Source organism: Pongo pygmaeus, chromosome 15, assembly GCF_028885625.2.
Source record: "Pongo pygmaeus isolate AG05252 chromosome 15, NHGRI_mPonPyg2-v2.0_pri, whole genome shotgun sequence".
NCBI classification, from domain to species: domain Eukaryota; kingdom Metazoa; phylum Chordata; class Mammalia; order Primates; family Hominidae; genus Pongo; species Pongo pygmaeus.
In genome coordinates, this window is record NC_072388.2 from 99241058 (window position 1) to 99267652 (window position 26595).

Genomic DNA, 26595 nt, shown 5'->3' on the forward strand with positions numbered 1-26595 from the left:
AGCCTGGGTGACAGTAATGGCAAAAACAGATAGATTAGATAGATAGATAGATAGATAGATAGATAGATAGATAGATAGATAGACAGATAGATAGATAGATGGATAGATAGATTAGATAGATAGATAGATAGATAGATAGATGGATAGATAGATTAGATAGATAGATAGATAGATAGATAGATAGATAGATAGATAGATAGACAGATAGATAGATAGATGGATAGATAGATTAGATAGATAGATAGATAGATAGATAGATGGATAGATAGATTAGATAGATAGATAGATAGATAGATAGATAGATAGATAGATAGATGGATGAGAGAGAGAGATACATAGATAGATCCTATCAGTTCTGTCTCTCTGGAGAACACTAATACAGGGCCTCTTCCAGGGCCTCAAAGAAAGGGGACAGGGAGAATGGGTGGGGCTGGGGAGTGGGAGTCAATGGGTTCCATGGCCTTGGGCCCCATCTTCTCTGGGCCACAAGAGAGGGGGAATGCCCAAGGCAGAGAAGGACAAGGAGAGACACAGCTCCCTGGCAGCCCCATGAGGAATTGCGGGCCTGCATGGGCTAGACACCCAAACCTGGCGCAGCCTGGGAGCTCTGTCCTGCTGTGGGCATTCAGCTGACCTCAGGTGTGACTCTGCCCTTCCAGACCTCCAGCCTGGATGGCAGGAGTAGCTGGGCGACACATGTGCCTTGAGGACTCTCTGCTCCGTGGGGCAGCACAGAGCCCGACGTGCACAGCCACCTGGAACCAAGATACACAGACCCACACAGACGGCTTCCATCAGTGGCCCCAAGTGAGGCACGAGGCATCTGGGCAGGTGGCCATGAACAACAGCTGTTGCTAGAAGTCACCCTGTCCAGGCAGGAAGGGTCTGAGGTCCAGGGAGGCACAAAGAAGGGCCCACCAAGGTGCAGCAAGGCTGACCAAGCCAAAAGTTGAACTCAGGACCCCCGACTCCAGGCCTGCACAATGGTGAGCAAGGCCCCAATGTGGACTCGGACTCCATCAGCACCGATCTAGTGCTTGGCTACACTGCCACAAAGCACCCAGAGAAAATCCTGGATCAGGGCTGGGCGCAGTGGCTCACACCTGTAATCCCAGCACTTTGGGAGGCTGAGACAGGCAGATCACTTGAGGTCAGGAGTTCAAAACCAGCCTGGCCAACATGGTGAAACCCCGCCTCTACTAAAAATACAAAAATTAGCTGGACAAGGTGGCGTGCGCCTGTAGTCCCAGCTACTTGGGAGGCTGAGGCAGGAGAATTGCTTGAACCTGGGAGGCAGAGGTTGCAGTGAGCCAAAATCACACCACTGGACTCCAGCCTGGCAACAAAGCGTCTCAAAAAAAAAAAAAAAAAAAAATCATGGATCAGGTTCAGTCAGACTCCTGTGTGCCCTTGGGCAAGCCCCTGTCCCTCTCTGGACCTGTCTCCTCAGTCTCCATCTGTAAGGCATCTGCTCTGACAGCCTCTGTGGCTGGGAGCACATGGAGGTGGGGTCTTCCCTAAGGGCCCATGGGGAAGAAGAGGCAGCAGGTACCAAGGTGTGAAACGTCTGCACACTTATACCAGTTAGCAGGCTCACTCATCAAATGCCAAAGGGCAGAGCCAGAGGCAGGGCCTGCTGAAGGGAGGCCAGCCCAAAGCCCCCTACACCCACAGGACAGTTGCATCACCCTGGTGCGACTCTGATGGGTTACAGCTTTTGCCCAGAAATTCTCCTTACAAATCTGCTGAGTCATTGAGCAGAGGAACTGCATCAGAAACAGGCAGCCAGGCCACAGAGGCTGCTGTGCCCTTGCCTCCAAGAGTAGCAGAGACAGGGACCACCCCATGTCAGACCCCTACTCCCAGTTGCGGGCCACTCCACCCCTGCCCCTCCTGACTGGCTGCCAATAAAGTCACTTTTGTCTTGTCCCCAGCAGGGCTCCCAAAAGCAAAGGGGCCTCTTATCTCTTCCGCACTGGGCCCCAGTGAGCCCCCAAGCCCTGGCTCTGGCAACATCTAGGGAGACCTGCTGTATCACCTTCCCAGGGAGGCCAAATGCCATCATATGACAGTTACTCACTGGCCACATGGGAGGTGCCCCTGTCACTGCCCATCATCACTCCAACATTCCACCTCTGCCGCCACCTGCTTCCCAGCTCCCTGTTCCACCACAAACCTGCTCAGGGTTGACGATGCCACCTGGTGGCCACAGCAGGAAATGCTTCCACACAACGTGGCCTTTCCCCGACCCATCCACAGCTGAGTAACCCGACCTGGGACAAGCCTCTCCTCACAAAGGCAGCAAAGCCCTCCTAATCCCCTCCTTCCTAAACTTCTTCCTCCCAGCTCTGGCCTAATGCTCTGGGAAGCCACCTACCCACAGCTTCCATCCCTGCCACCTGAGGTTTTGTGCCAAGAGACAAGCCTGACCCTGTCCAGTGCGGGAGGCACCTCGGGACCTAGTTGGATCTGGAAGGTGTGGCACGTGTCCACCTTATCAGCTGCTCACTAAACCTGCCTTTCATTTCCGGTGACAAATATATACTGAGGGTCTGGGAGCAGCCAGGCCCCCGTACGTTACAGAGATAGGGCTACCCTGCAGCCGAGCAGCTCCGTGGCTGGGAGATGGAGCCCCAAGTTCCCCTTGTGGCTCTGGCAGTTTGGTCCTGGATTTTACCAGTTACCACTGACAGAGCCCCAGCCCCGGCCTTTCTGAAGCAAATAATCCAGCAACAGCCAGCAGTCTCGCTTCCGGGATTTCCTCTTTTGTTTTTATTTGAATTTTTGTATTACCATGTGTGCCCTGCTTTCATAATTTAAAAACAAACACAATTACAAAGCTATTCATTTTCAAAAAAAAACAAACCCAGAGCTTGCCTCTTACTCCACCGGCCACGCCTGGCTGGGTCTCTGATGGGGCCAGTCTCGCTGGCTCTGGTCCTGCCCTTTCAGGTCAGGGAGCCTCAGCCCTGGCCTAGGAGACCCCACTTTCTTAGGAAGTTATGTTCTGGGGAGCATGTCCCCCTCCCAGGCAGGAGCTGGAGATGGACTTTGGCCCCAACCCACAGAGCTCCTGGAGCCAGATCTTTGCACGGACTTCCTGGATTCTGACTGTCAGATTATGATCTTTATTGAACATCCCTGGGCACCCAGGAGCTTGGCATAGGCTGCAGGAGCCAGCTGGGTGGGGCAGGAGGCTGCCTGAGCACCAGCCTGGCCTGTGTGTTCCCGGACAAGTTGCTTCCCCTCTCTCAGCCTCACTCCTGCCTCTTCTATAAAGAGATGCTGGCAGTTACACAGAGCATTTCTCCGAGGACTGGGAATAGCATAGGCATAGAGGAAGCAGAGAGTATTCCCTGTTCTTAGGGAAATGACAGGCCTTGCCAGGTCTATCTCTGAGACATTAATCATTATCATCGCAGCTGATACTCATCAAGTCCTGGAATAAGCACTTTACATATCACCTCATTTAATCTGCCCAACAGCCCCATTAGGAAGGTATGATTTATTAACCCCTTTTAATTTGCCCAGGTCCCAACTCCTTCATCTGTTTACAGACTCACCCATGGCTAATAAGTGGGTGTCAGGGTCCTTGCCAGGAGTTCAGCTCCACAGCCAAGCTCTTCAACTGTGCCCTAAAGAGCCCAGAGCCCAGAGGGCTTGGAGCCATGGAGGGGAACCCAGAGGAGGGGTCCCCATCCAGCTGGGCCAGGTCTGGGAGCAGTGGAGGGGCTTTCTGCAGGAGGTGGGACTGAACTGAGCGAGCAAGGCTAAGCAAGACAGAGCCCGGCAGAGCAGGGAGGAGGGACATTCACCTGGGGAACAGCTTGTGCCAGTGCCAGGGAGGGAGGGAATGGCACATTCCAAGTTTATTAGCTGAAAACAACAGGTGGAAAGGAAGCCCCTGCTTCCTCCCCGCAGGAAAAGGAGCGTGGGCCAAGCTGGAGAGCCAGCCCTGAAGACTTGTGCTCCCCAAGCCCTGGCCCCAGGTGCCTCTCCCCCTTCCAAGTCTTTCAACCTTCCTAGCCACCCCCTCCAGAAAGCCTCCTGGATTGGTTCCAGGGCCTGTGGCTTCCCTCTTTAGAGAGAGCTCCTTCCCCATGTCCTGGAGAGCCAGCTACCACCCCGGGCACTTTCCCAGCTGAGGTATCATCTCATCCTCACACCTACTCTGCCTGGTAGGACGACTGCCCGTTTTGCAGATTGGGAAAGTGAGGCCACAGCCCAGAGTGTCTGGGTCCCCCCAGATGGCCCTGGGGTAGGCCCAGCTCCTATTCTATGGATACGAGCTCCTAGGGACCAGGACACTGGCTGCCATGTGCCTCTTGTCTTTTCCACATGGGGCCAGATACCCAATGAGTCCTGTGAAGTGAAGCTGGGGATAGCCAGGGGAGGGGACAGAAACGCAAACAGGGCCAAGGAAGCCCCTGCTGCAGCCTCAGCCCCACCTCAGACCTGCTGAGGGGCAGTAGCCAGGACACCTGCCCTGTTCACGTGATGAGCAGGGAGGGAGGGTCAGATGACCCCCAAGGTTCCTCCCGGCCCTCCCCAGGAGTTCCACAGCATACAGGAGGCAGCTACCACTGCTGGGACCAGACGGTGCTGGGCTGCAGCTCACCTCCCAGGAGAAACCACAGCAGCCACAAACCCACACAGAGGCTTCCAGCTCCTGAGGCCCCAGCTACCCCGGGATGCAGTCACAGGCTAGCCACCCAATGTATCTTGGGTTTCAAACATTTAAAAGTCATGTTATCTCAGTATGCTGCCATGAGATTAAAAAAAGAGGAAGAAAGAAAAAGTTGGCTGGGCGCAGTGGCTCACACCTGTAATCCCAACAGTTTGGGAGGCAGAGGCGGGTGAATCACCTGACGTCAGGAGTTTGAGACCAGCCTGGCCAACATGGTGAAACCCCATCTCTACTACAAATACAAAAATTAGCTGGGCGTGGTGCCACTCGCCTGTAGTCCCAGCTACTCGGGAGGCTGAGGCAGGAGAATCGCTTGAACCTGGGAGGCAGAGGTTGCAGTGAGTGGAGATCGCACCACTGCACTCCAGCCTGGGCGACAGAGCAAGACTTCATCTCAAAAAAAAAAAAAGTTGTTCAGGCCAGGCGTGGTGGCTCATGACTCATGCGTGTAGTCCCAACACTTTGGGAGGCTGAGATGGGTGGACCCCTCGAGCTCAGAAGTTTGAGACCAGCCTGGGCAACATGGCAAGACCCTGTCTCTAGTAAAAATACAAAAAAATAGCCGGGCATAGTGGTACACACCTGTAGTCTCAACTACTCAGGCGGCTGAGGTAGGAGGATCAGTTGAGCCCAGGGGGCAGAGGTTGCAGTGAGCTAAGATCACGCCTAGCCAACATGGTGAAACTCCATCTCTACTACAAATACAAAAATTAGCCGGGTGTGGTGGCTACTCAGAAGGCTGAGGCAGGAGAATCGCTTGAACCTGGGAGGCGGGGGTCGCAGTGAGCCGAGATCGCGAGACTCTGTCTCTAAATAAATTAATTAAATTAAACAAAACGCCCGATTAAAATGTGAAACCATCCATCAAATAAGTGCAAATTAAAGCCACAGTGAATAGTCTTGTTTCCCCGATCTGACTGAAGATTACAAAGTGTGCCAACGCGCGGTGCTGACTTAGGCAGGGGTGCCTCCCGGCGTGGAAGCGGGAGGGGCGGGCCTGTCTCAGCCTGTGGCGATTTGGGCAAAAGCATCTGGGCAAAAGCCACTCTCCAGACGCAGGCCCTTTAACTCCGTAAGCCCGGGCCAAGGACGACTCACCGGGGCCACCTTGCTTGTGGGTTGGATGGGGCCTCTGGCATGAACGAGAGTGACTCCGAGTGGGTAAAGATGCCCTCCTCGCAGAGGACACGAAGCAACAAGGAAAACAGCCACTACATAATAAGCGACATGCCAGAATAGAAGGATTCTTTAGTACAATCTTTGCTTTTTTCAAAGAAAACACGCGAGCCTCTCATTCGCGTTTGCTCGCTTCCCGGCGCTCATCCGCCCTGAACTTCAGCCTGGGGCGCCTGTGGCCGCGGGACCCAGGGGCTCTGAGCGCAGCAGGCGCCCAGTGACTGCGGGTGGAGGCCCCGCGGCGCGCAAGCTGCCTCCGCCCCAGGGAGCGCGTGCGCCTCGTAGCGCGTCCCGGGGCCGCCCCTGCATCCTCGCGTCCCAGCATCCTGGGCGTCCAGCAGGCCCTCGCGGCCGCCCCTGCGCCCTCGCGTCCCAGCATCCCAGAGCCCCGGCCGCGGCCCCGGGAGTGGCTCGCGAGGCAGCTGGGACACGCTCCCTGGCGCTCGGACCCGTACTGGGGTCCTCGGAATCCTCAGGTCCCGGGGAGTTTCAGACCCGGCCAGGGTGGGGGACCCTCGGGGAGCCGGCCGGGGACCCCGAGGAGGGGAGCGGCAATGGCGGAGCGCCCGCTGGAATTTGGGCCAGAGCTGGAGCGGCCCGTCTGTGCTCGACCCCACGACGCGACTCCAGACGGGCCAACGGGGCGGTCCCCACCGGGTGGGGGGACCCTCGCCGCGCTCACCCAGTATCTCCTTGCGCCGCTGCGTGTGCGGCTGGTCGGTGTAGACCCACTCGAAATCGCTGCGGCTCGCACTGTTGCCCATGGTGGGGCGGGAGGCGCCGTTCGGAGCGCGGCAGGCTCGGCTCTGCTGCACCTGTCGCGGCGGCGGCGGCGCGGAACCAGCTCTGATCAGGGCAGGGGGCGGGGGCAGGGGCGGGGGCAGGGGCGGGGTCCCGGCGGGGCGGGGCCAGGTGCGCCAGGCTTGGGGCGGGGCACCTCTGGCTGGGCGGGGCGGCCGGGCCCCGGCGCCCTTCAGACCCCGGCGGGTAGCTGGCGCTTTGGGAACCTCAGTTGCCTCGGTTGGAAATGGGGCTCCCCGGCAGGACCGAGGTGGCCGCATGCCATCTGCGCGAGTCCCTGGGTCCCTCGATGCGCGGGGGCGACTGCTGCCACCACGGCCTCCCACCGGCTCTGCGCGCCCCGCCCACCCGTGGGCAGCCGTCGGGTTTTTACCCCGGCCCGTTCTCTCCGCAGCCCCGACCCGCTCGCGGGCACGCCCCTGTGGCTCGCGCCGCCCCTGCCCCACGGAGGAGCGGCTGGCAGGATACAGGGACTGCGGAGGATCGGCGTGGAATGGATGCGACGGTGCCAGTAAACAGGCGCTGAGGAAAGGTTCGTGCAGCAATCCTCCCTTCCTCCACCCGCCCCTTTCACCAATAATGCAAAGGGGAGATAATGCGTCTGCAGCAACCTCACAGGGATGAGTCAGACCCACTCCTGCCTTCAGAGAACTTGAGTTCTGGATAGGGACACAGGTATAGAAGTGGCTGTTATAATTCAGGGTGATACGTGCCATGACACAGGTAGGCCCTGAAGCAGCTAGGATCCAGTAGAAGGGACTTTTGCATTGGGCCTTGAGGGGTGGGTAGGAGTTCAACAGCTAGAAAAGGGAAAGGCATTGGTGGTAGGCGGAACAGCAGACGCAAAGGCTCGGAAACAAGGAAGAACCTGAATGTTCTCAAATGGAAAGTCTGGTTTTGGGGAGGTAAGGGCACAGGGCCCCTCATCTTCACCTTCTCAGTGATGCCTCTTGTTCCTTCTCCCACTCCCTTGGAGCTTTGGAGGGTGGACCTGCTGTGCCTAGGGGCCAGAGCCTGGCCTCCGCTGGCAGCTGCCTGGGAGCTGACTGACACATCAGCCAGAGCTGCCACGGGCGGGCACACAGTGAGGGCGCACTTCTGTGCCTCCCATGGAAGTCCATGGCCCAGGGTTTGGTACACTTGGCAGGCCTTCCTTAGCTCAGGGCCAAAGGCAGTCCTGAGTGTGCCCGGAAGGAAGGCATGGGTGTCCTGTGGCCGCCAGCCACCATCCCCTGAATTAGCCACGGGAAAGGTGGACACAGAGGCCAGATTTTCCATCAGCAGGGGGACCCACATGCCACCATGGCCATCACCCCTTGCCGCACCCAGCAGGCCTCCCGGCCCAGCTTGCACCCTTGGGAGAAGACCCATTGCTCCCAGGGCAGCCTGCTTTGTTCCCAGCCAGAAGGGTCCTCAGAAGCCATCCCACCAGCCATCACTTTACAGATCAGGACACTGAGGCCCAGAGATGAGGAGCGCCTTGCCTGAGGCACAGAGGAATTAACAGCAAGGCTGGGGCAGGACTCTGGCCCCTGACCTTTGAATTAAAAAGCTTCCAAAATCGGAGCCTTTGCCCCTGTGTTGAACTCCATGAGATCTGCCGCCCTGAGCCCCAGCTCCACATTCAGGACAACACCAAGCTTGCCAGTTCCCTCTGCCCCAGGCCACCGCCTATCCAGAGGAACTCACCAAGGCCCTCATTTTCCAGATGAGGGAACCGAGGCCAGAGAGGGGACAAGTCAGAAGACATGCTGAAGAAGACCTGGGAGTGGAACAGACACCCAGGATGCATGAAATCAAGTCTGACGCCCTTGCCAAGTGCTCCCCCAAGTCCCTGGGGAGCCAGAAACCCAGCTTCACGGTGTTGACGAGCCAGGAGCACATACTGTTGTGTCCCCACCCTGTCCGTGGTCCCAGAAATGACAGAAAATACATTTTCGTTTGTAATGTGGTGTCTTGAAGGGGTCCTGGAGCAGAAAAAGGACATTAGGTAAAGCTAAGGAAAGCCTAGTAAAGCTGGGCCATCGTTAATCATAGTGTATCAATATTGGCCCATCAAAGGCAACAAATGTACCATATTATCATAAGATATTAAAATAAAGGAAACTGGGTGTGGCATATATGTGAACTTTCTAAACTATCATCACAGTTTTTCTGTAAATATAAAGCTGTTCTGAAAAATAAAGTTTATGGCCGGGCATGGTGGCTCACGCCTGTAATCCCAGCACTTTGGGGGGCCGAGGTGGGCAGATCACCTGAGCTCAGGAGTTCGAGACCAGTCTGGCCAACATAGTGAAACCCTGTCTCTACTAAAAATACAAAAATTAGCTGGGCATGGTGGCGGGCACCTGTAATCCCAGCTAGTCAGGAGGCTGAGGCAGGAGAATTGCTTGAACCTGGGAGGCAGAGGTTGCAGTGAGCTGAGATCGCACCATTGCACTCCAGCCTGGGCGACAGAGCGAGACTGCATCTCAAAAAAAATAAATAAATAAAAAATAAAATAAAATGAAGTTTATTAGGCCAGGTGCAGTGGCTCACGCCTGTAATCCCAGCACTTTGGGAAGTCGAGGCAGGCAGATCACCAGGCTGGTCTTGAACTCCTGGACTCAAGGAATCCACCCACCTTGGCCTCCCAAAGTGCTGGGATCACAGGCATGAGTCACCCCGCTCAGCCAAAATATAGTTTCTTTTAAATATAAAGTTTGGGAGTGTATACACACACACACACACAGAGTTGGAAAGCAGGGACTCTTTGGACTGGAAACTGAGAGGAAGCCCACCATGGCCAGCTACTCTTCGGTGGCCCCTTGGCCTCCCTCCACACCCCCATTTCCCCTGGGCCAGGCAGCAGCAGGGGTGGGGTGTTGGTTACCTCTCAAGAGGGCCCTGATTGTAAGCCCCCTGGCCGGAGTGCTGTGCCAGGAGCAGGATGGGCCTCCACCCAAAAGCCTCAATGATGGTGTTGGCTGCCCCCTGCAAAAAGGCCTCCACTGCCTCGTGTTTGCAGAAAACAGGCCAGAAGACATTCCACACTGCCCCTCCCATACCTCCCAGGAGCCAGCGAGGAGTCAGACAGCCCATGACCCAGAGACAGCACACGTCAGAGGAAAGGTACAGAATGAAAGGGCAACCGACCCAAGAAGGAGCAAAGCCTGACAAACAGATGTTGAGGAAAGCAGACCCGATGGAGGAGTGAGAGCAGTGTCCCCAAGACTGAACTAGAGATAGACATTTAAAAAGTGCTTGTTTAAAAACCACACCCGAGCCGGGCGAGGTGGCTCACGCTTGTAATCCCAGCACTTTGGGATGCCGAGGCGGGTGGATTACCTGAGGTCAGGACTTCGAAACCAGCCTGGCCAACATGATGAAACCCTGTCTCTACTAAAAATACAAAAATTAGCCAGGCGTGGTGGCACACGCCTGTAATCCCAGCTAGTTGGGAGACCGAGGCAGGAGAATCACTTGAACCCGGGAGGCAGAGGTTGCAGTGAGCTGAGATTTCGCTATTGCACTCCAGCCTGGGTGACAAGAGCCGAACTCCGTCTCAAAAAATAAAATAAAAATAAAAAATAAAAACCACACCCCTCTATTGAAATGGAGCCTATGGAGGAATCGAGGCACGAGGACAGTTTCAGGATCCAAGCGACCTCATAGCCAGACTGCTAGGAAAGGATGGAGGAGAGGCAACATTGGTCCCCACCCAGCCTTGTTTCCTTCATAGAAGTCATCTCACTGAAATTATAATTACAATTTAATTATATGTAATTAGGGGTTATCCCTATAGGAAGTAAATTATTATAGCATGTACTTATTTACTTATTTTATTATTACTTTTTTGAGGTAGGATCTCACTCTGTCATCCAGGCTGAAGTGCAGTGGTGCAGTCTCGGCTCACCGCAACCTCTGCCTCCCGGGCTCAGGTGATCCTCCTACCTCAGCCTCCTGAGTAGCTGGGACTATAGGTGCGCCCACCACACCCAGCTTATTTTTGTTCTTTTGGGGGTTTTTTTGGTAGAGATGGGTTTTGTGGCCCGGCGAGGTGGCTCATGCCTGTAATCCCAACACTTTGGAAGGCTGAGGAAGGCAGATTAACTTGAGCCCAGGAGTTTGAGACCAGCCTGGGCAACATGGCAAAACCCTGTCTCCACAAAAAAATACAAAAATTAGCCAGGTGTGGTGGCTCGCGCCTGTGGTCCCAGGCGCGATGTGGGAGGATGGCTTGAGCCTCCATGTTCCCCAGGCTGGTCTGGAACTCCTGGGCTCAAGCACTCTTCCTGCCTCGGCCTCCCAAAGTGCTGGGATTCCAGGTGTGAGCCCCCGCGCCCAGCCATCCTTGTCTATTGTAATAGGGCCTCCTCTAGAATGCCCTGTTCTCTCGGGATCACCCCTGGTATCACCAGTGCCTAGAACATTTTCTGGCAAAGGAGTTGCTCTTAATATTGATTTGCTGGGCTGGGCGCGGTGACTCACCCCTGTGATCCTGGCACATTGGGAGGCCGAGGCAGGTGGATTGCTTGAGGCCAGGAGTTCAAAACCAGCCTGGCCAACATGGTGAAACCCCATCTCTACTAAAAATACAAAAAATTAGCTGGGCATGGTGGCGGGCACCTGTAATCCCAGCTACTCAGGAGGCTGAGGCAGGAGAATCACTTGTACCAGGGAGGCAGGGGTTGCAGTGAGGCAAGATCACGCCACTGCACTCCAGCCTGGGCAACAAGAGCGAAACTCTGTCTCAAAAGCTAATAATAAAAATAGTAATAATAAAATAATGATTTGCTGAATGAATGGCAGAAGGAAGGCATGAGTCTTCAGACCGAAAGGCTTAAGGGTGCCAACAACATTAAAATTTGGCTTAATCACTTTGGAAAACTCTTCAGTAATAGCTATGAAAGCTGCGCATGACAGAGTCTATACCAAGAGTAGTGAACATGTGTGGCCACCAAATACATGTTCGAGAATAGTCCTGGCAGCTTTATTAGTAAAAGCCAAAGCTGGAGGTAACTCCAACGTCCAACAACAACAAAAAACGAAGACTGGATAAACCGTTTATGCTATCTCCTTATACTGCAATGGTGGGTGGCAATAAAAAATGAATTACTGCTACCCACAGAACATTTTTCTGTGTCTGATGCTTTGTTGTCCTGGGGCCTAGCTGACCCTAGAGAGCCTGCCCCTCCTAGAACTAGATTCCTTCTCAGATGCCAATGGCCACCTCACAGCCCACAGCCCACTACCTCCTCTGTCTCTCACACTCAGGGCCAATATTCCCCTGCCCTGATGACACCAGGGCCAGGTACCAGACAACTCCGGACAGCCCCTCTGTCCCAGAGCCCTGAAATTACTCAAACCAGCCAGTCCAAAGCCTGCTCACCCTGCCTTGAGTGTTTCTTCCCACAGAAACCCCAATAAAGGCTCTTGCTCACGTTTCCCTCGCCTCCCCCTGACTTCAGCAGACCCCAGCGTTCGCCTGTGTGTCCCCGACCCGCGCTTTGAGGCGCAGCGCCTGCTCTTGCGAACTGTGAGTAACAAACCATTTTTTCAACGGCAACATCCCCTGATTTGTGGGCCTCACTACACCTGATAATAAAACCTGCATTTCAAGCAGTCGGCGCAGCTAGCAGGGTGGAGTGAGGCGCCACTGCGCTGCTCTCAGTAACTGGTTCCACCGGGCGGTTCCGCCTGCGCCGCCTAGTGCTGCTGCTGTGGACGCCTCTCCCCTCCGAACTCAGGACGTGGGTCCTCTGAGCTCTGATCTGAGCTGTGCCTGCCTCCTTCCGGGCTGGCTGGCCAGGTTCCCCAAGGCTCCTCCAAAGGGAGCCACGGGAGGGACTTCCTCCTAGTGTTTGGGGGTGCCCCGCAGGCGGCCCTGCTAAGTGGGGGCAAACAGAGCTGCTGTTTGGGGGGCTTTTCAGGCTGCCTGGGGGAATTGGGGGAGACTGCCTCAAAGAGTGGGGGGAGGCTGCAGGGCGAGGGAGGCCCTCTGAAGTGGGGTGAGGGGAGGCTTCCCCGGAGGAGAAAGGGGGAGCCTGCACGGAGAGTCGGGGGAGCCTGTCTGGGGGAGTGGGGGGAGCCTGCCCGGGAGAGTGGGGGTAGCTTATCTGGGAGGGTCGGGGGAGCCTGTCTCGGGGAGTGGGGGGAGCTTGTCTGGGGGAGTGGGGGGAGCCTGTCTGGGGGAGTGGGGGGAGCCTGTCTGGGGGAGTGGGGGGAGCCTGTCTGGGGGAGTAGGGGGAGCCTGCCCGGGGGAGTGAGGGAGGCTGCTCTTCACTCTCAGGAGCTCAGTGTGAGGACCCCTGCCCCCACAGGGACCTAGTGGGCAGGAGGCGCCCTACCCTCAGGACCAGCGGCACAATGTTTCGTAGAAGAACAGAGCACTCTATCCCTGCCCTGCCTGAGACCCCAGAGGAGGTGCCAGTGGATTGGGGAGCATGAAATGCTCCGGTGATGCCGCGTGGGTCTCCCTGAGCACCGGAGCTTACCAGGGGGGCCGCGCTCAAAGCAGCCTCAAAAATACCGACAGGGTCATTCTCCCGCAGCGGCTCCAGAGCCCTCAGAGGTCGGGTAAGACGCCACCTAAGGACAAAGCCATGAGGGGTCAGCAGGGCTTTATCTGATAAACACTGAAAAGATAGAATGGGGAACAAAAATCAAAAGGAAAAATGTTACCCACCTCGAGATCCAAGCCATTCTAACAGGCTTTGCTTAAAAAAAGGAGGAAGTCCGGGCGCCGTGGCTCACTCCTGTAATCCCAGCACTTTGAGAGGCCGAGGCGGGCGGGCGGATCACGAGGTCAGGAGATCGAGACCATCCTGGCTAACACGGTGAAAACCCCGTCTCTACTAAAAATACAAAAAATTAGCCGGGCGCGGTGGCGGGCGCCTGTGGTCCCAGCTACTGAGGCAGGAGAATGGCGTGAACCCAGGAGGCAGAGGTTGCAGTGAGCCGAGATCGCGCCACTGCCCTCCAGCCTGAGAGACAGAGCGAGACTCCGTCTCAAAAAAAGAAAAAGGAAAGGGGGAGGCAAACACTGGCTGCAGACAGGGCAGTCTCCCCTACACACACACCCGCTCCCACACACCCACCCGCTCCAACACACACACACCCCCAACACATACACACACCCCCAACACACACCCCGCCCCCCCACAGGCCCCCAACACACACACACGCCCCCACACACACACCCGCCCCAACACACACACCCCGCCCCCCACACACACACCCGCCCCAACACACACACCCCACCCCCCACACACACATCCAACACACACACCCCAACACACACACCCGCCCCAACACACACCCACCCCAACACACACATCCAACACACACACACCTAATCCCCCCCACACACATGCCCCAACACACACCTGACCCAACACACACACCCCACTTCAACACACCCCCACCCCAACCCACACACCTCCACCCAAACACACCCCCACCCCAACAGACACACACATGCCCCCAACACACACACACACCAACACACACAACCCCGCCCCAACACACCCCCACCCCAACACACACACCCCCACCCAAACACACCCCCACCCCAACAGACACACACATGCCCCCAACACACACAACCACCCCAACACACACACCCCCGCCCCAACACACCCCCACAACACACACAACCCCGCCCCAACACACACACACCTGCCCCAACACACACCCGCCCCAACACACACCTGCCCCAACACACACGCCCACCCAAACACACCCCCACCCCAACACACACACACCCGCCCCAACACACACACCCCGGCCCCAACACATACACCCGCCCCAACACACACACCCCTGCCCCAACACATACACCCACCCCAACACACACACAGCTGCCCCAACACACACACCCCAACGCACACACACCCCAACACACACCCCCACCCCAACACACACACGCCCCCAACACATACACCAACACCCCAACACACACATGCCCCCAACACACACACACACCCGCCCCAACACATGCACACCCGCCCCACCCCAACACATCCCCACCCCAACACACACCCCCATCCAGACACACCCCCCACCCCAACACACACACCCAACACACACACATCCCCAACACACAAACCCCAACACACACATACCCCCACCCCAACACACACACATATGCCCCAACACACACCCGCCCCAACACACACACCCGCCCCAACACACACACACCCACTCCAACACATACACCCCCACCCAAACACACCCCCACCCCAACACACACACGCCCCCAACACACACACACATGCCCCCCCACACACACACCCTCCCCAACACACACACACCCCAACACACACAACACACCCCAACACACACACCCCAACACACCCCCACCCCAACACACACATGCCCCAACACACACACCCCCACCCCAACACACAACACCCCCACCCCAACACACACACACATGCCCCAACACATACACACCCCAACACACACGTACACCCGCTCCAACACACACACACATGCCCCAACACACACACACCCCCACCCCAACACACACACACGTGCCCCAACACACCCACCCCAACACACACACCCGCCCTAACACACACACACCCATCCCAACACACACACAACCGTCCCAACACACACACCCGCCCCAACACACACACACACGTGCCCCAACACACACACCCCCACCCCAACACACACACATGCCCCAACACACACGCACCCCAACACACACCTGCCCCAACACATACACCTGCCCCAACACACACACACCCCAACACACACACACCTGCCCCAACACACACACACCCGCCCCAACATACACACACACCACTCCAACACTCACACACACCCGCCCCAACACACACACCCCCACCCCAACACAGACACCCCCACCCGAACACAGACACCCCTGCCCCCAACACACACACTCAACACACACACACTCCCCCAACACACACACTCCCCTGCCCCCAACACACACCCCCGCCCCCAACACACACACACCCCAACACACACATACCCCCACCCCCAACACACACACTGCTCCCCAACACACACACTGCTCCCCAACACACCCACACACCCCTGCCCCCAACACACACACATCCCAACACACACAACCCCAACACACACACAGCCCTGCCCCAACACACACACACCCCAACACACACATACCCAAACCCTCAACTCACACACACACCACAACACACACCCCTGCCCCTAACACACACACCCCCAACACACACACACCCCTGTCCCCAACACACACACCCCAACACACACACACCCCTGTCCCCAACACACACACCCCAACACACACACCCCCAACCCTCAACACACACACCCACACCCACCCCCAACACACACACACCCCTGCCCCCAACACACACACCCCAACACACACACCCCTGCCCCTCAACACACACACACCCCTGCCGCCACCACTTTCCTCTTATCAGCCTGAGACAAAACCCAAAAACTTTAGGTGGCCAAAAGCCTAAAATGGAACAAAAGGGGGAGGAGACTAAGGAAGAAAAAAACATCCTAGATATAGGAGGGGGAGAAAAGAGGAGCCAGTAAATCATATATATAAATATACTTATAAATATACAATAAATAAATTATATAGTATATAAATTCAAACAAGTGTCCATAATTCAACCCAATTAGAAATCCAAAATGTATATCTAAAAATGTATATGACAAATGATATATATAACAAATATGTGACAAAATGCATATACCAAAAGCATTCACATAAAAGGATTAAAAGGGCACTGACTGGCTTTCGTGCCTCTAAACAAAATAGGCTGTAAGTTAACTTTAGCATTTGCTAAAATGCACCGATTAACAAATGTTCATGGACTTAATCTGTACTATGGTTCAAATTATAGTTATACCTGAGGGTCCTATTACATTCATTTCATTTATTTATTTGTTAGTGTTTCAATTTTTTCGAGATGAAGTCTCACTCTGTTGCCCAGGCTACAGTGTAGTGGCATGATCATAGCTCATTGCAGCCTTAAACTCTTGGACTCAAGTGATCCTTCCACTTCAGCCTCCCAAGCAGCTAGGACTACAGGTATGCACCACCACAGCTAGGCTTATTTTATTTTATTTTATTTTATTTTATTTTATTTATTTATTTATTTATTTAGTAGAGATTGGATCTCATTATGTCATCCAGGCTGGTCTCAAACTCCTGGCCTCAAGCAATCCTCCTGCCTCAGCCTCCCAAAGCACTGAGATTATATGATGCCTATAAAGCACTGATACTATATGAGCCAGTGCACCTGGCCCCCAACTCAATTTAAACATTGTACCCTCTTATAATCTTAAGGAGGTAACTTAATATAAAATAGAGGGAAAATAGATATGCCTAAGTATAATGGCAGCCCTGCCTAAACTTCTTGTAGTTATAGTACCCGTTGCCTTAAAATATCACACACTGGGTATAGATGCTCTAACACAATGAATAATAAAATTAAAGTAAGCCTTTAATTTTAAATTTTAAGCACTTACTTTACAATTAAAGTACTTACTTTAAAATTAAAGTTAAGTGCTTACAGATTTGCTCAATAAAATGGGACCCCCGTGGACCTCCAGTCGAAATTTAATTTGGGCCGGGTGAGGTGGCTCACACCTGTAATCCCAGCACTTTGAGAGGCTGAGGCGGGAGGATTGCTTGAGCCCAGGAGTTCAAGACCAGCCTGGGCAACATAGTAAGACCTCGTCTCTACAAAAAAAATTTAAAAATTAGCCAGGCATGGTGGTGCACACCTGTGGTCCCAGCTGCTTGGGAGGCTGAGAAGGGAAAATCGCTTGAGCCTAGGAGGTTGAGGCTGCAGTGAGCCAAGATCACGCCACTGCACTCAGCATGGGAGACAGCAAGGTCTTGTCTCAAAAAATAAGTTAATTAAATTACATAGTTAATTTGGTTCAATATAAGTTAAAATAGGCCCTCAGGGAGTGATGCTTATTATCTAAAGCCTAACTAATAAGGCAGTGATTGTTCCCATTGCTGCTCTGTTTAACGATCCAGTTTTACCTGTTCTTAAATCCAGGAAAAACAAAGGGCTCCCGGTGGTAGATTTCTACAATCTTCATGCTGTGGTCCCACCCACTAAGGCCCCCACACCCAACAGCCAAAGGCATTCAAATTATTATTATTATTATTTTGAGACGGAGTCTCGCTCTGTTGCCCAGGGTGGAGCGCAGTGGCGCGATCTCGGCTCACTGCAAGCTCCACCTCCCGGGTTCACGCCATTCTCCTGCCTCAGCATCCCGAGTAGCTAGGACTACAGGCGCCCGCCACCATGCCTGGCTAATTTTTTGTATTTTCAGTAGAGATGGGGTTTCACCGTGTTAGCCAGGATGGTCTTGATCTCCTGACCTTGTGATCCGCCCGCCTGCCTCAGCCTCTCAAAGTGCTGGGATTATAGGCGTGAGCCACCGTGCCTGGCTCAAAGGCATTAAAATTAACTCCACCCCAGTCAACAACCATGAAGTATTGCGCTGACAGCTTTGGCTACTACGTTGTATTTGATGCCTGTTTCAACAGGCTTTCAGCCACAGTTTGCCTCTGCCTCCAGAGGGACACACTGCAGCTGGACCAGGCTGCCCTGGGGGACCCGCACAGCTCTGCCAGGGCACACTATTATGCAGACAATACCTTCCCTACATCCACCTGCTCCAGGGGCACTGGCCTGGCATGACACTTATAGCAAAAGACGTTGGACATGGCAAAAGATGTTGGCATGACATAGATGGGAAGAAGACGTTGGCATGACATTGATGGGAAGAAGATGTTGGCATGACATTGATGAGAAGAGATGTTGGCATGACATTGATGGGAAGAAGATGTTGGCATGACATTGATGAGAAGAGATGTTGGCATGACATTGATGGGAAGAAGATGTTGGCATGACATTGATGGGAAGAGATGTTGGCATGACACTGATGGCAAAACATGTTGGACATCCAAGTCCAACATCTTTTAGTTCTCTTTGGGTTCTGATGGCAATATATTCATCATTTACAAATTTTTACTTATGCTACTGATGCTGCTAAGTGGCCCACCTGAAGCAGGACTCCCTCACACAAAAGGCTCTAAATCTGTTCAAGTAAAAATCAGCAGGCACTCCTGTTAGAGCCCTTGGAGACTCCTGCACTGTGGATGGGCTTTGGCAACCCCTCGCAGGCCCCCTGCAGTCTCTGGACCACCTAGCATGGCCATTAGTTGCTCAAGGTTTGATGATGCAAGACACAGCTTCTCTTAACAAAATTGCTGGGCTGAGCACTATGGCACATGCCTGCAGTCCCAGATACTGGGGAAGCTGAGGTGAGAGGATCGCTTGAGCCTGAGAGGTCAAGACTGCAGTGAGCTGTGGACCCAGCTGCCCATTTTGCTCTGGGTCATGGCAGCAGCACCCCCACAAACTTGGTGTGGCTACCAAGGCCTTTATAAGACGCAGAGGAACCAAACCTGAGCCCTCTGGCGTATTCCTCCTGCAGGAGGAAATCCTCCCAACTCCCTTGTAGGTGCTGAAGGAGCTCACCTGCTCTCAGACTTCACGGCTACCTGGAGAGCCCCTGGGATTAGCTGAGTGAACACAGACTGTAGGAACCGCACTGCCAACCGTTGTAAGAATGAGGAAGCTCAGTGGATGGTGGCTGCTTTCCATCTCTCAGTCAGAATGTCCCTAATGAAGGACAGGACCCAAGGGTCAACACAATTGGCCAAACTCCAGGCAGTCACCTTAGTACTGGCTGCCTGACTGACACAGGGCCGCATCTTCACATTTGTTACAAACTATGGTGCCACTGGCTGAGTTGTCCCTTTCAGGGTCAAGGACTCTGGGACTCTTGCCTCACAGAGACCCAAACTTAAATCAAAACCAGAGGGCTGGGCACGGTGGCTCACACCTGTAATCCCAGCATTTTGGGAGGCCGAGGCGGGTGGATCACCTAAGGTCAGGAGTTCGAGATGAGCCTTGCCAACATGGTGAAACCCCAACTCTACTAAAAATACAAAAAAAATGGCTGGGCACAGTGGCTCATGCCTGTAATCCCAGCACTTTGGGAGGCCGAGGCAGGTGGATCACCTGAGCTCAGGAGTCCAAGACCAGCCTTGGCAACATGGTGAAACCCCGTCTCTACTAAAATACAAAAATTTAGCCAGGTGTGGCAGCATGCACCTGTAGTCCCAGCTACTCAGGAGGCTGAGGCAGGAGAATTGCTTGAACCCAGGAGGCAGATGTTGCAGTGAGCGGAGATCATGCCACTGCACTCCAGCCTGGGCAACAGAGCAAGACTCCACCTGCAAAAAAAAAAAAAAAAAAAAATTAGCCAGGCGTGGTGGCAGGTGCCTCTAATTCCAGCTATTTGGGAGGCTGAGGCAGGAAAACTACTTGAACCCAGGAGGCGGAGGTTGCAGTAAGTGGAAATCGCACCATTGCACTCCAGCCTGGGCGACAGAGCAAGACTCTGTCTCAAAAAAAGAAACAAACAAACAGACAAAAAAAAACCTTTCCCATTACCCTTTCCTATGTTTAAAGGGGGATTTGTCTTATCTCTAAGATATATTGTTGAAACAAAATATCTTATGCTTTTAACACGCTTTACAACTCCACCAAGCTACTGTTAGAGACCTTGGAAATTTCACATCTCTCTTCTTGGGTTATGCCATGTAAATGCGAAACTTGGTTACAAGCCAGACCATGAGGACACCTCATACGTCTCCTCGCGCCACCCCTTCCCACTCTCACATTGAAATATTTCACGCTGTTTACGCTAACCTATGCCTTACTCTCTATCAGTCTCCACTATCATCACCCCAAGGTTTCTTTAACACAACGTCAGTGCATCACAGGGCCAGTTGTATTCTCCATGCCTTTTTCTTTTCTGTAATTCTGATGTTGTGACGTCTTGGGGCTTTGCTGACCCTGGAGGGACTGCCCCTCCTAGGGCTAGCCAATTCCTAGAGATTTCAAATGACCAGCTTAGGAGCGAGCCTTTCGGATGCAAGCTAGCCAATCCTAGCCCATACCCCACTACCCCCTCCATTGGGCTGTCACAATCAGGTCTGGTATTCCCCTGCCCTAATCACCGGAGAGTCAGTACCAGGCAGTCTAGACAGCTCTACACCCCCAGGCTCCTGAAATGATTCAAACCCACCAATCCCAAGCCTGCTCACCCTGCCTCACCCATTCCTTCTCATGGAAACCTCAGGAAGGGCTTTCCCACATTTCCCCTCGCTCCCCTGCCCTCCAGCCTGGCCTGGTGCGCCCCAGGTGGCCGTGTATGGCAAGGTGTGCCCTCTCCTCTTGGGAACTATAAGTAACAAATTCTTTCCAATGGCAGTCGAGTCCTGCTCTGTTGGCCGCACTCTGCCAGAATCATAATAAAACCCATTTTAAAACATGATGGATCTCATAGCTACTATACTTGTTACACAGGTATAATCTTAAGGTGTGCAGTTTAATTGAAAAATGAGCATAGGCTGGGCACAGTGGCTCACACCTGTAATCCCAGCACTTTGGGAGGCCCAGGCAGTCGGATCACTTGAGGTCAGGAGTTCAAGACCAGCCTGGCCAACATGGTGAAAATGTAAAAACTAGCTGGGCGAGGTGGCAGGAGCCTGTAATCCCAGCTACTCAGGAGGCTGAGGCTGGAGAATCATTTGAACCCAGGAGGCGGAGGTTGCAGTGAGCTGAGATTGCACCACTGCACTCCAGCCTGGGCGAGAGAGCAAGACTCTGTGTCCAAAAAAAAAAAGAAGAAAGAAACAAAAGTGAGCACAACTTGAAACAATAACAGCAAAACCCAAAGTTACCATCTAGAAACATTGTAGAGAAATTTTTGAGTAAGGAGATGAAGACAAAAATCCCAAAGCCGTAGAGCACGGTGGCTCACGCCTGCAATCCCAGCACTTTGGGAGGCCGAGGTGGGAGAATCACTTGAACTCAGGAGTTTGAGACCAACCTGGACAACATGGAGAAACCCTGTCTCTACAAAAAATAATATAAAATAAAATAGTTGGCCTGGTGGCTCATGCCTATAGTCCCAGCTACTTGGGAGGCCGAGGTGGGAGGATCACCTGAGCCTGGGAGGCAAAGGCTTCAGTGAGTTGTGATCGTGCCACTGCACTCCAGCCTGGGCAACAGAGTGAGATCCTGTCTCAAAAAAAGATAAGGAGGGAGGGAAAGAAGGGAGGGAGGGAGGAAGGGAGGGAAAGGAAATCCCTAGAGCTTCCAAGAAGAAATAGAAATAAACTGCCTGCAGATGAATAAGTAAGACTGTCCACAGTCTTCTCAGTGAAGCTGTGCACAGGAAGGCCATGCCGCAGCCTCGTGCATGTCCACCCCACTGTGGCCTCTCCTGTCTCCCACTGTAGCCTGCCCCCGTAAGGCATGGCCCAGACCAGCCCTCCGTGCCCTGCACGGCTGCATCTGGCTAGTCCACCTGAATGCACTCCTCCAACCCTGACCCCACGCTGGTCTCCACTCCCTCCCTGCATCCCCAGGCGTCTCATCCTGCACACCTGCCCCATCTCTTTCCAAACCCTCATGTCGAGACCAAGTGCCACCCGCTCCTAGAAGCCTCCCCGATTTGTCAGCCTGAACTGATGACTTGTCCTTCTTTCCCCCTCTGCCCAACACTGGTCACCTCGGTGGTCTTGTCTAATTCTCTCTTTCCTTTTTGGCCCAAGGGGCAGCACAGCCCCTGAACACAGACCCAGCTGAGATGGCATCTCAGCCTCTTACCCGCCAGCTGAGCCTGGGCAAACCACTTCGCCTCTGTGCCTCAGTCTCTTGCCCTGTAAAGTGGAGATAGCTACCCTACTTCCTGGAGTTCTCAGGAGCAGGAGCCTGTGTGTGAAACACCCACAGCCTTGCCTAGCACACAGTGGGCCCTCAGGCCACAGCAGTTGTCAGCTGGGAGAACCAGGTGTCAGGGGCCATGGGCTGCTGGGTGATCTCCACAGGGTTGCTGGGAGCCTCCCTCTTGGGGCCCTCAGCCTTGTGCCATCCCCTGAGCACTCTTGTCGCTATTTCATTTATGACACCTTGTTGATTAGGTCACTTTCAAACATGCGTCTTAAGGATAAAATAAAAACTGGTGGGTGGGGCTGAGGGGGTGCGGAATTCCACGAGCACACCACACACAAACACACCCAAGATGTCGTCGGCATTCAGAGCAGGGGACATGGTGCCAGCCCCACAGGCAAGAGCCAACACCAAGGCAGAACCAGGCTCTACTCTGAATTGTGCCACCTTCATCCCTGGGCCGACAAACACAGTGCTTCCCGTCCGGTCAACTGGGAGCCCAGGCCACCACATTTCAGCGCTTTACAGTGGAGGGCAAAGGGACTCATCAGGAGTGGAGGTGCGCTCTGCCCCTGGCACATCTGGCTCGGGCGCTCCATGGGGTATCCACGTCCCAAACCACAGCTCTGAAATACTCTTGGTTTCCCCAGCCAGGTCCCCAGCCCAGGCCCAAGAAAGACTGAGCATGGCAGCCAGGTACAGAGGCAGCCCGGCTCCTGGCCCCACCAGCGTACAGAGACGCATTCTGAAGCTCGGATAGTGTGTGAGGCGTGAGGCTGCCTCTGCTGCCGGTGCCACCCAACGGGAACCCCCTCCATGCCAGTGCAGCCCATGGACACGGGATGCTGGGGACGAAATGCTGACAGACAGGCAGGAGCCCACTCAGCTCCCCCCACTGACCTAAGGGTCCTCCAAGGGGCTATTTCGGGTTGAATGTGATTGCATTTTCAGTGCATAATCAATGTTGTGGACACAAATCTGGAGAGCCCCAAAGACCTCAAACATGTCCCTAAAGAATGTCAAGGACGCAAAAGATAAATGCTTGAACTGGCTGGGCACAGTGGCTCACGTCTGTAATCCCAGCACTTTGGGAGGCTGAGGCAGGTGGATCACTTTGAGGTCAGAAACTCGAGACCAGTCTGGCCAACACGGTGAAACTGTTTCTCTACTAAAAATACAAAAATTAGCTGGGCATGGTGGCACACGCCTGTAATCCCAGCTACTCAGGAGGCTGAGGCAGGAGAATCACTTGAACCCAGGAGATGGAGGTTTCAGTGAGCAGAGATCACACCATTGCACTCCAGCCTGGGCAACAGAAAAAGACTCCATCTCAAAAAAAAAAAAAAAAAAAGCTTGAGCTGTTGGGTACCCTGATGTGATTATTATGCATTGCATGCCTGTATCAAGATATCTCATGTAATCTCATGTACACCGTAAATATATACACCTAGTATGTACCCACAAAAATTAGATTTTTAAAAAATGTCAAGGAGGGCCAGGTAGGGTGGCTCAGGCCTGTAATCCTAGCAATTTGGGAGGCTATCACTTGAGCTCAGGAGTTCAAGGCCAGCCTGGCAGCCTGAGGAACACAGCAAGACCCAGTCTCTGTAAAACACAAAACAAGAAGAAGAAAGTCGAGTCTGTCCCCAGTTCAGCTGCTCACCTCTGACTTCTCTCCTTGGCCTCATGCCCAGGGCAACTTCCTGAATCCCAGAGGTGAGCAAAACTCCACATCCACAACCCCAGGGCACCCCATTGCCACCACCCCTCAGCCTTGGAAATGGAGTCATCAGGCATTAAGTTTAGATGTGCACAACCTGGCACCGAGTCCCTACAGTGGGACCATGCCTGCAGCAGCAGTGTGGAAGATGGGACAGACACAGCGAAATGCCTCCAGGGCGTGGTGAGAGGGGCCAGAACAGGGAGATGGCGTGTGCGTAGCATCTGCTCTTACAGCAAAACCTGTAAAAGTAAAATATACGTAGGTTTGTCACTAGAGATGTGTCTGCATAAATACACCCATGCTGAAGACTGTTCTGACCCACCTTTTTATATAATTACCGTGTGTCCTTGTGGCTGTGTGGGTGGCTGCGTGTGCCTGTGCAAAGGTGTGCCTGTGTGCATCTGTCTGTCTGCAGGGGTATCTGTGTGTGTTTCTGTGTGAGCAGAAGTTCTGGAGAAGGCCTGGAAGGATCCTCTCAAACTGGAGGGGGGCTGCGGGATAAGGATTTTTCTTTTAATGCATCTGCCCAGTTTGAGTTTTATGAATGTTAATCATTTAAAGGCAGAAAAGGTATCTTTGGGGGTTTTGGGGTTTTGTTTTTTGTTTGGGTACAGGGTCTTGCTCTGTTGCCCAGACTGGATTGCAGTGATGTGATCATAACTCACTATAGCCTTCTAAGCCCTGGGTTCAAGTAATCCTCTCTCCTCAGCCTTCCCAGTAGCTAGGAATACAGGCATGTGCCACCACACCCAGCTAATTAAAAAAAATATATATATATATATATATCTCTTTTTTCTTTTTTAGGGATGGGGTCTCGGGGTTTTGCTGTGTTGCCCAGGCTGGTCTCAAACTCCTGGGCTCAAGGGATCCTCCCAACTTAGCCTCCCAAAGTGCTGGGATTACAGGTGTGAGCCACCGGGCCGGTATAAAAAGATACCTAATTAAATTTTTTTGAATTAGTGGACTCCTCCCAGGCTCGTCCTCCTTGGCCACCCATTCCCAGAGCATTGCCCCCGCCGGCCAGGTCCCCAGGCTTCCCAATCCTGCACCGTCCGCGGCGGCGGGGGTGGGGAGAGGAGGGTGTTTTGCACTCGCGGTTCCCGCCCCTGGGGGCATTGATCCTCCCGCCCCCGCAGCCCGGAGCCCGGAGCAGGTCAGGTTCCTCCCGCTGCGGCCCAGCCCAGCCCAGCCCAGTGCCGCGCCTGTCCGCGAACCTGGCCCGCCGCTCGCCCAGAGCAGGGACCTGCTTGCAGCTGTGGAACCGAGGCGCGTGCTGCGGGATCCCGCCCTACCTCCCATAGACCAGGGCCCGAGATAAGGGGGTCCCACAGGGCCAGGGGAGTCGCGGGCCCAGCGTCTCAGCGGGCACGAATTTCTTACTTTAACCTCTTTTCTGTCGACCCCATCTGTCCCCACCTGGGAGGAGGGGGAGCAACAGGCCCCTTCCCGGTCGAGTTCAGGGCTCGGTACAAAGGCTGCATGATGCCACGAGGGTGAATGGCCTGGTGCCAAGGCTGGGAGTGCCCAGACAGAAGGGCCACAGGGCATCCAAGAAGTGTGAGTTCAGGCCTTGAGGGCCTTGAAGGACGGAGAGAGTTCCTGACCAGGGAGAGGAGAGATTCTCAGCTGCAGGCACGGCTGGAACAAAGGCCTGGTGGTGGGAAGGAGCAAGGGCCACTGTGGCTGGGGAAGGGGAGTCGAGCGAGGCTCAGGGGCTTAGTGCCCTGGGGAGCCTGGGAGTGTTGAGGCCTGGAAGGGCCTCAGGGAGTTGGGACGTGGGGTGGGGAGGATGTGGATGAGGTGTCCGCACAAGGCAGAGCCTTTTAAGCGGAATCCTCCTTGGGTCCCTGGCGTGGTCCCAGCTCTGAAGAGGCTGGGGCAGGACAAAGAGCAAGGGTGTGTGGGGGGTGAGGCCTTGAAAGACAAGTGAACAAATCCATCACTGGCTGAGCCAAGCCTCTCGAAGGTCCCACCAGGGAAACTGAGGTTGGGCCCCTGGAGAGTGGGGTGCAGGAACGGTCTGCTCCAGGAGGTGAGAACAGAGCGTATGACTAATGCCACCAGGACTACTCACAGCACTGACTTCATTGCCCAGCGTGCGGACGTAGGGGCCTGGCTCAATTTGCCCAACCTGCCTTTCTGGCCCTGACCCCATAGCCTTCAAACCCCACTCCTGACTCACTGTACCCCACCTCCCTGCCACAGGGAGAAACATACTGAGTGCCTAGGCCCGGAGCTGCTGTGGGGAGACCAGTGTGGAGTCACACAGGGTGGAGGGGAGGACCTAGAGCTAGGGTCCTGCTCCTGCCCGGCGCTGGGACCCAGCTTAGACGCGGCCTCTCCTAAATCCTCCTCAGCTCAGGCAGCCTGGTCCCTGGTCCTTGACCACATTCACGCTGCAGGATTTCATTTAT

General features: G+C 54.3%; 2 protein-coding genes across 3 annotated transcripts in view; one reads left to right on the forward strand and one right to left on the reverse strand.

Moving 5' to 3' along the window:
* DEGS2 (delta 4-desaturase, sphingolipid 2) overlaps window positions 1–24191 on the reverse strand; it is a 31828-nt gene extending 7637 nt beyond the window's left edge. The window contains exons 1-3 of one of the 2 annotated variants that reach the window (XM_063652069.1): window positions 24122–24191; window positions 13332–13500; window positions 13141–13234 (exon numbers count right to left, since the gene is read on the reverse strand). Coding sequence is in view for 1 of the 2 variants with exons in the window: in XM_054448217.2 (XP_054304192.1) it covers window positions 6546–6627 (82 nt within the window). In the remaining variant the exon portion in view is untranslated. Of the gene's footprint in view, window positions 1–6545; window positions 6691–13140; window positions 13235–13331; window positions 13501–24121 lie in introns of those variants that run through there. The other variant, XM_054448217.2, reaches the window with a different exon arrangement.
* On the forward strand, window positions 6626–8616 carry LOC129012374 (uncharacterized). The gene is made up of 2 exons (XM_054447995.2): window positions 6626–7196; window positions 8373–8616. Exons 1-2 carry the CDS (start codon window positions 6626–6628, stop codon window positions 8417–8419), a joined length of 618 nt encoding a protein of 205 aa, XP_054303970.2. The 3' UTR covers window positions 8420–8616.
* Window positions 24192–26595: the final 2404 nt, after the last annotated feature.

Excerpts from the sequence above, each read along its gene's own strand:
- LOC129012374 (XM_054447995.2), top strand. The coding sequence starts at position 6,626 with ATGGTGGGGCGGGAGGCGCCGTTCGGAGCGCGGCAGGCTCGGCTCTGC. Across the intron at positions 7,197-8,372 it reads TAAACAGGCGCTGAGGAAAG|ATGAGGGAACCGAGGCCAGA; the intron begins GTTCGTGCAGCA and ends CTCATTTTCCAG.